This window comes from Bos taurus, chromosome 13, assembly GCF_002263795.3.
Source record: "Bos taurus isolate L1 Dominette 01449 registration number 42190680 breed Hereford chromosome 13, ARS-UCD2.0, whole genome shotgun sequence".
NCBI lineage: Eukaryota > Metazoa > Chordata > Mammalia > Artiodactyla > Bovidae > Bos > Bos taurus.
In genome coordinates this window covers 54,939,304-54,947,303 of record NC_037340.1, presented here as the reverse complement: position 1 = coordinate 54,947,303, position 8,000 = coordinate 54,939,304, and the positions used below count along the sequence as shown (strand labels likewise).

Here is an 8,000-nt window from a genome sequence, read left to right as displayed (position 1 = left end):
GCAAGGGACTGGGTTTGCTTTTTCTGCTGTGGGGCCCAGTTCACAGAGTCCATACTGGGGTGGAGGGTCGGGGGTAGGGGGCACATGGACTGGCCTCCACGATGGCCATCTACCGGTAGCTTGTCTCCTTACTGGTTTTTCACAGAAACCAGTGAAAATGTATAAAGCTTTCTCTTTTGAGCCTCCCAGGACACAAGCTCCCTTGGTTTGGGATGAGGAAGTGCTCATTTGAGGCCCCACCGCAGTCACTGCCCAGAAGGGTCTTCAGGTTCTAGAAAGTTGCTTTCCCTATGGCCCCTGCTGGCCGCTTTTGAGCTTCCCAAGACTTTGGACAGTGACCCCTGCCTGCCAGTCCCTCCTCAGGGAAGCCAGGTGGTTTTCGTACTGTCTTCTTCCTGGTTTCACAGAGTGCGCGGGATGGTACTGTTGCGGGTGTCGTGACCCCAGTCACAGGCCACTGAATTTCTTCACGGGTCTCTGTCCCCTCACTTTGGTCTCTGGAACTCTTTAGACTCTCAGAAACTATCAAGGATCCCCATAGAGCTTTTGCATACATGGGTTTTATCTATGGATATTTACCATATTAGAAATTTTAAATATTAATTAAAAACACATTTCTTATCAACATAAATATTTTAAAATGAAAACCAGCTCTATTTTTCCAAACCAAAAAAAAAAAAAAAAAAATAGAGACTCTTTAGATCACAAAGCAATCGGTACAGAACTTGTGGTGTTTTATCCATCAGAATGTTACACAGGAGGTCAACATGGATACATCTCAAAACAATGTTGAATAAAAGAAGTTTTCACTTTTATACCTTTTAAAAAAAAAAGCTTAAAAATGGATTTTACGTATTCATGATGGTTGTGGTTTAGTCGCTAAGTGGTGGCGAGCTCTTGTGAGACCGCATGGACGACTGTAGCCCGCCAGGTTCCTCTGTGGTGGTGGTGGTAGGGGCTAGCTAAGTCGTGTCCTGCTCTTGCAACCCCATTGACTGTAACCTGCCAGGCTGCTCTATCCATGGGATTCTTTAGGCAAGAATACTGGGCTGGGTTGCCGTTTCCTTCTCCAGCGGATCTTCCGGAGCCAGGAATCAAACCCAGGTTTCCTGCATTGCAGGCAGATTCTTTACCAACGGAGCTACAAGGGAAGCAGATTTCTCTGGGTTGATGGTAAATCAAGCGGGCATGGAGGTGGCCACACAGTTGAGGATGGCCCTGCCTCTGGAGCGGGGAGTCACACATCATGTGTAGCATGGGCTCCAGGTGTGTGTGCTGCTCTGCAGAAACTACAAAGTGTAAGTGAAGGGGAGTAAAGGAATGGGAAGGCCGCGCTTCCGCTCCCCTCCTCCAGTGTGTGCAGGACAGCTGATTTCATTCGGTTCAGACTGCACACACCACACACCAGACAAGGAATGAAGGCGCAGCCTTGTCGGCAGATTATAGGGGGTCTGGGGAGGATGGGGAAACAGTCACGCCGTCACTGTTTTGGGGGTTGGGGGACCCCCAGGGCACAGGGAGGATGGAGGATAGTTCTCAAGAGGGTCTGGGGGCGCAGGGCAGCGGCGTTGTGCGTCGCACGGGCTCCCAGGAGACCACCGCTCGTCGGGAGGACGCTGGGCCCACGCACCTGAGTCCAGGGCTGCAGTCACCTTCCCCCAGGGACTCGAAGACACCGCACGGCCCCGCCGTCCTATGACATCCCTTCCCCAAGCCGGCGACTACTTCCCCAGGTCTAGGAACCTGGCGTCCCGCACGGTCAGCACACCTGAGACACCTTGCCCCGCGCCCCGCAGGGGCCCCCGCCCGGTTCGCAGTCCCAGATCCAACGCCAGCTGCTCGGCCTGCGACCGCTTCGCCGTTCCCGACGTCGCCGCCAGGGGCCGCCGCCGCGCCCCTATGACACAGCAACAATAGGGGCCGCTCTGGCCCGCGGGCCCCCGGCCCGCGCTTCCTCCGGAAGAGAGCCGCCGGCGCGGGGGCGGGCCGGTGACGAGACGGGCGGCGGCCCTCGCCAATCGCCCGCAGACTAGCGCCCGCCCCGCTCCTGACGGAGCCCAATCAGCGGCGAGAGCGGCGGGCGGGGCGGGGCGAGCGGGGTGTTCCGGCGGGGCCCGGCAGGCGCTGAGGAGGAAGAGCGAACCCGGACGGCGCCTCTCGGCGGAGTCTCGGCGCGGGCCAGGTGCGGGGTCGTCGGGGGCGGGGACGGTTATGGGGGTGGTCGGGGGCGGGGCCTGCGACGTCGGCGGTCCCCGGGCGGGCGCCGGGTCGTCTGGGGCCGCAGAGGCTGGGGGCAAGCGCGGACGGGGGCTCCCGGGCACCCCGGCCGCCGCCCCGGGCCCGCGGCGCCCGCAGCCGAGAGTGCCGGGCGGTGGGGCCTGCGGGTGGGAGCGGATCTTCACCCGCGCAAAGTCCTCGCCGGCCGCCGGGCTCGCGTTTCCCCAGGTGCTCGCTCGGGTTTTCTCTCCGAGGGGAGCTAGCCAGCCGCGCTGCAGTTTACCGGCCGTGTGTCCGGTAGCAGCGAGGTTTAGGCCGGAATCTGGCCTGCCATCCAGCGTGTTAGCGGCCTGTCTGCCCAGCTCGAGGTTTTAAATCTTTCGGAGCCGCAGGCTAATAGATTATTTAAAATGTACAGAACATGGTGTTGACGAGGGTCCCCAGCTGCCATGCGCTTTAGATGCACAGGTAAATTTCGGGGTTTGAGAAACGGGAGCAGAAGCTGAGAACCTGGCCCCGTGGGCCGGCCCACCCCGGAATGAGCTGGCCGCAGGTGTCGGGCGTCTGAGGCCTGGCCCGGCTGCGAGAGGCGCTTTCCTTCTGCTCTTCGAGCGCAGCATTGGAGGAGGACGTTAGGGTGTCCGCGGTCGTGACCGGGCCTGCGCGGTGGTGCTTCTTTTAGGATGACGACTTCAGGAGCTCTGTTTCCAAGCCTGGTGCCAGGCTCCCGTGGGTCCTCCAACAAGTATTTGGTGGAGTTTCGGGCCGGAAAAATGTCATTAAAAGGAACTACCGTCACCCCAGATAAACGGAAAGGGCTTGTGTACATTCAGCAGACGGATGACTCCCTCATTCACTTTTGCTGGAAAGACAGGACATCGGGGAACGTGGAAGATGTAAGTGTCTGGGAGTGAACCTTGTCTTGAGGACACCTACCCGCCCCCCACCCCAAAATGGTCAGGGCAGCGTGGTCTTTACAGTAGGACACCGTGCTCGGGGCTTGAAACAACTGGTTGACAGCTTGGAGTGTGTTGGTGGGGTATGTGGATCTGCTTGTGGGCTTTCTAGTCTCAACGATCATGTCCATCTCCTCTGTCACCTGTGTACGTGTAAAGCTCTGAAGATGAGGTGCCTAAGACTGGAGAAAAAGTGTAAAAATCCTGACCTTGATCACAGCCCTCTAGAAAGCTTTCTTTAGCAGTCATTTTATTCAGACAGTATAGTTTTTTTGTTAAGTTCAGGAGCAGGTCAGGGCTGACTTTTTAACTCATCTTGGAATGTTGCTCCCAAAACGTCTCTATCAAAAATCCTCCAGGAGCCGGAAACCCCCCTTCCCTGTTCAGTACCGGGCCCCTCTCCTGGCCCTCACGACCTTCCTGGGGTGCCTGTGACCCTCGTTTGTCTGCCCTGCACAGACCCTGCTGGTGAGGGGCTTGGTCTCTGTGTCCCGGGGCCTCTGCCCAGCCCGCCACACAACCCCAGGCCCGGGCCCGGCCTGTGTTCCTGGAGGTCCTGGGGCCCAGCAGTGCCTCTCTTTAGGATCTGATCATCTTCCCCGATGACTGTGAGTTCAAGCGCGTGCCACAGTGCCCCAGCGGGAGGGTCTACGTGCTCAAGTTTAAGGCAGGGTCCAAACGACTCTTCTTCTGGATGCAGGTATGCAGGTTTTGTTTACTTTTTCTCTTAAAATATTGTCATAAAATTAGGTTAGAAATTTGCTCATGGGGCCTTTGGATTTCTGTGGGTTTTTTGTTTTTTTGTTTTTTGTTTTTCCCCAAAACCCCTTCATATACAAGTCATATTCCACGAAGGCAGTAATTAGGTCTGTTTTCTAATTCTATTCAGTGTATAAAATAATGGATTTGCCTGGTAGCACAGGTGCTAAAGAATCTGTCTGCAATGCAGGAGACCCAGGCTCAATGCTTAGCGTATAGTAGGTAACCAGAAAATATTGTTGTTTGAATGACCTATGTTACTTTATTTTCAAACACAATTTTTGAAAAGTGCCAGCTTGTCAGAATTAGCTGTTCTGATGGTAGAGTTTGCTTTCCCTTACCAGCTGGTGCTGACCCTGCTTGCCATGGAACCAAAAGATTCAAGAGTGTCACCGTGTGTGGGGAGTAGGGGTGCGGTGTGAGGGCGGGTTGTTGTAGTGGGCTCTGCCAGAGTCCAGAGTGTGTAGCTTGGCTTTGGGGCCCTTTCGAGGCTGGAAATCCCTGGGTCACTTACAGGAATGATTTCTGGGCCGGGTCCCATCTCTGCCTGTGATTTGCTGGTCTCCCAGTGCCCCCTCCAGGGTCATAAGCACAGACCAGAAGCCAGGGCGAACCCTGTGTGGTGGCTCTGTCTTGTGTCTTCCCTTTTGGTGTGTTCTGGGGGTCTCTGGGTGGCAGTGCACCGGTCATGGGTGCTCTGTCTCGAAGTTCTGGGGGTGCCCTCAGGGTGATGCTGCCTGATGACCCCCTGCATGCCTAAGTGCTCATCATCAGCACCCAGCTAACTCTGGAGGGCTGCAGGCCAGGGCTGGTTGGTGACAGTGGTGTGATAACAGGGTTATTTTACAGCATTACATGTGTTGAAGGATTTGAGTGTTTTGTTTTTTTTTAAACTTTGACTTGGGGTTTGATAGAAAACAGCAAAATTCGGTAAAGCAGTTATCCTTCAGTAAAAAGTAAGTTAATTAAAAAAAAGGTTTGATGACCATTTTTAAAGTCTTTATTGAATCTGTTACAATATTGCTTCCTGTTTTATATTTTGTTTTTTTTCGGCCCTGAGGCATGTGGGATCTTAGGTCCCTGACTAGGGCTTGAACCCTCACCCCCTGCAGTGGAAGGTGAAGTCCTAACCACTGGACCACCAGGGACATCCGGGATTTGTGGTTTAAGACGGTCACACAGCCTCATCCTGGAGGATAGGGTTGCTTGTGTGCCAAGTGCTCCTAGCGCGTCAGTCTCCCCGCCTGTAAGATGGCTGGGCTGCTCAGTTGCGCCTGTTGCTGTGTCCTCCCCACAGGAGCCCAAGACGGACCAGGATGAGGAGCACTGCCGGAAAGTCAACGAGTATCTGAACAACCCGCCGATGCCCGGAGCCCTGGGGGCGAGTGGGAGCGGAGGCCACGAGCTGTCTGCGCTGGGCGGTAATGGTCACCTTCCCGGATGTGCTGTGAGGTTGGAGTCGGTTTCCGCTGACGTGGACCCTGGGTGGTGTGGGCCGGTGGCTAAGCGGAGGTGGAGGATCCAGGTTAGGAGCCCCTTGGGGCGGTTCCGGAGTTGGTCCCTGCTCCTGTCTTCAGTTGGTGACCCGTCTGTGAGCCCTATTGCACTGGCTCCTGGCAGGAGACACTCAGCGCACAGCTCAGGGTCAGCTGAGATGGGGGCCGCCCCCAGGACCTTGGTGGCGGCGGAGGGGTGGGGGCAGACCCAGCTGGAGGCCCCTGGCCACCGCAGCCCCAATCTGAGCACCTTCTGTCCTGCAGGGGAGGGTGGCCTGCAGAGCCTGCTGGGGAACATGAGCCACAGCCAACTCATGCAGCTCATCGGGCCCGCCGGCCTCGGAGGACTGGGTAACACGCCGAGGGCTTGGGCGCCTCTTAGTAACAGAGTCAGCAGCTTGCAGCTTCTCATCAGCTCTGTCAGCCATGTCTGTGTGCTGGCTTCCCTGGGCAGGGGCCTGGTTTGCCTTAGGGATTGACCTGGCACCAGGTGGGCAAGGCCTTCCAGGGCCCCCAGGGAGGACACAATTCCATATTTCAGGGGAGCACAGCTGGCTGAGGAGCAGGGCCTAAGAACATGCGACAGGGATCCTGCCTGGGCCCCCTGGTCTCCCAGGTTGGCTTGTCTGTTGGGGAAACGCTTGTTACTTTGTACTGAATTTGGACTCTGTCCTTGAACCGGGGTGCGTTGGTATTGTCATGGGATGGAGAAATGATAGATTTAGTGGGTTAAGCTGCCAGAACACGCCTGAGGAGTCCCAGCCCTGGGCCCCCGCAGACAGGCCTGCTCTGCTCCTTCCCCTGCTTGTCCCTGGGCTGTAGTGCTGGGTGGGTCTGCTCTGTGGTGGGGGAGGGGGCCTCTGGCCAGGCCTGAGTGTTGAACTGCGTGTCCTTGCTCCTTGCAGGTGGCCTGGGGGCCCTGACCGGGCCGGGCCTGGCCAGCTTACTGGGGAGCGGAGGGCCTCCAGCAAGCAGCTCTTCATCCAGGTGAGCCTTACCCCTGGCTCTCTGGTTTCACCAGGTGTTCCTCCTTCACAGAGGCTGGACATAGGAGATGCTGAAGGATGGAGTAGGCACCTGGGGAGGCCTGTCCTTTTCAAGGTTCAGACTTCTCCTAGCGACCTGGCAGCACAAGGAGGTCTGGGGCAGGATGGATGTGTTGTGGTGCCTTTGTGGGCATGTCACCCTCCAGTGTTCCCTCGCTCTCCCCAGCTCCCGGAGCCAGTCAGCAGCAGTCACCCCATCCTCCACCACCTCTTCCACTCGCGCCACCCCAGCCCCTTCCGCTCCAGCAGCTGCCTCAGCGACCAGCCCGAGCCCCGCGCCCAGCTCAGGTGACGGAGCCAGCACAGCAGCCAGCCCCGCCCAGCCCATCCAGCTCAGCGACCTGCAGAGCATCCTGGCTACCATGAGTGTGCCGGCTGGGCCGGGAGGCGGCCAACAAGGTAACACTGAGCCTCTGCCCCTGCCTCTCTCGCCTCACCTCACCTCACCACACCACGCCCGGAAGTTCCACAGCTGAGTGTCACTGTCCTCCCGCATGGGCATCCTGGCTGGCGTCCAGCCGCTGACGGCCACTGCTTGTGCCCTAGTTGACCTGGCCAGCGTGCTGACACCTGAGATCATGGCCCCCATCCTTGCCAACGCGGATGTCCAGGAGCGCCTGCTGCCCTACCTGCCATCAGGGGAGTCCCTGCCACAGACCGCAGAGGAGATCCAGAACACGCTGACCTCACCCCAGTTCCAGCAGGTAGACACATGGCCCAGGTGTCCTGCGGGAAGCTTGGTGTAGGGGACACTTGCCCGTCTGCAGCACAGCCCCTGGCATCAAGCGTCTTGGTTCCTGCGGTCCCCTTCAGCTCTCTTATGGACTCAGGTGCCTGGCTCTTCCCACAGGCCCTCGGCATGTTCAGTGCGGCCTTGGCCTCAGGGCAGCTGGGCCCCCTCATGTGCCAGTTTGGGCTGCCCGCGGAGGCTGTGGAGGCCGCCAACAAGGGTGGTAAGTACCTGCGCCCCCACCCCTCGGCCACAGGTGAGGCAGAGATTGTCTCCTTGTAGTTGAAAAGAAAGGCTTCCCCCACGTGCAGAGGATGCCTAGTCTGATGACCTGGCCTCCGGCTGGCTCTCACCTCCTGTCCCCTAGTCAGCAGTGCTGGGCCCGGGGCTGGAAAGGTCACGTCAGGCTTTTTAATGCGTTTTAGACGTGGAAGCATTTGCCAAAGCCATGCAGAATAGCGCCAGCCCCGAGCAGCAGGAGGGCGATGGGAAGGACAAGAAGGATGAAGAAGAGGACATGAGCCTGGATTAGGTTGCTGCAGCCACGAGGGCTCAACCCCCAGGTCATTTGGCCTCAGTAGTGGCGTTTGTGATCGCACCCTCTCACCTTTGCCCCAACGTGCTAATCAGTAAAAGTCTTTCCTTTTATCTGCCAACTCTGGATTGTCTGCGTGCCAGGGTGGGCTGACGGGAGTTGGGTGCAAGAAGCTCCTCTGGGCCTGGGTTCTGACTCAGAGGGACAGTCGTGCTGGGCTTGGGCCTCCAGGCCCACTGGGCTGCTTTTCTTTTTCTACAT

At 57.6% G+C, this 8,000-nt stretch overlaps 1 protein-coding gene and 1 long non-coding RNA gene across 4 annotated transcripts; one reads left to right on the top strand and one right to left on the bottom strand.

Moving 5' to 3' along the window:
- Positions 1-717: 717 nt before the first annotated feature.
- Positions 718-1,883, bottom strand: LOC132346931 (uncharacterized). The gene is made up of 2 exons (XR_009496937.1): positions 1,631-1,883; positions 718-1,141 (listed from the first exon to the last, which is right to left on the bottom strand). It is a non-coding gene; the product is annotated as an uncharacterized lncRNA (long non-coding RNA).
- Positions 1,884-2,109: 226 nt separating this feature from the next.
- Positions 2,110-7,860, top strand: ADRM1 (ADRM1 26S proteasome ubiquitin receptor). Of its 3 annotated transcripts, none has more exons than XM_059892608.1 (10): positions 2,110-2,445; positions 2,900-3,113; positions 3,757-3,873; positions 5,230-5,353; positions 5,693-5,779; positions 6,334-6,415; positions 6,641-6,873; positions 7,021-7,178; positions 7,325-7,427; positions 7,630-7,860. In XM_059892608.1, exons 2-10 carry the CDS (start codon positions 2,901-2,903, stop codon positions 7,734-7,736), a joined length of 1,224 nt encoding a protein of 407 aa, XP_059748591.1. In that variant the 5' UTR covers positions 2,110-2,445; position 2,900; the 3' UTR covers positions 7,737-7,860. The 3 variants fall into 3 exon arrangements, with proteins under 3 accessions (XP_059748591.1, NP_001073751.1, XP_059748590.1); NM_001080282.1 differs by having other exon boundaries at positions 2,122-2,182; positions 7,630-7,858; XM_059892607.1 differs by lacking the exon at positions 2,110-2,445 and adding an exon at positions 2,461-2,685.
- The last annotated feature ends 140 nt before the right edge of the window (positions 7,861-8,000 follow it).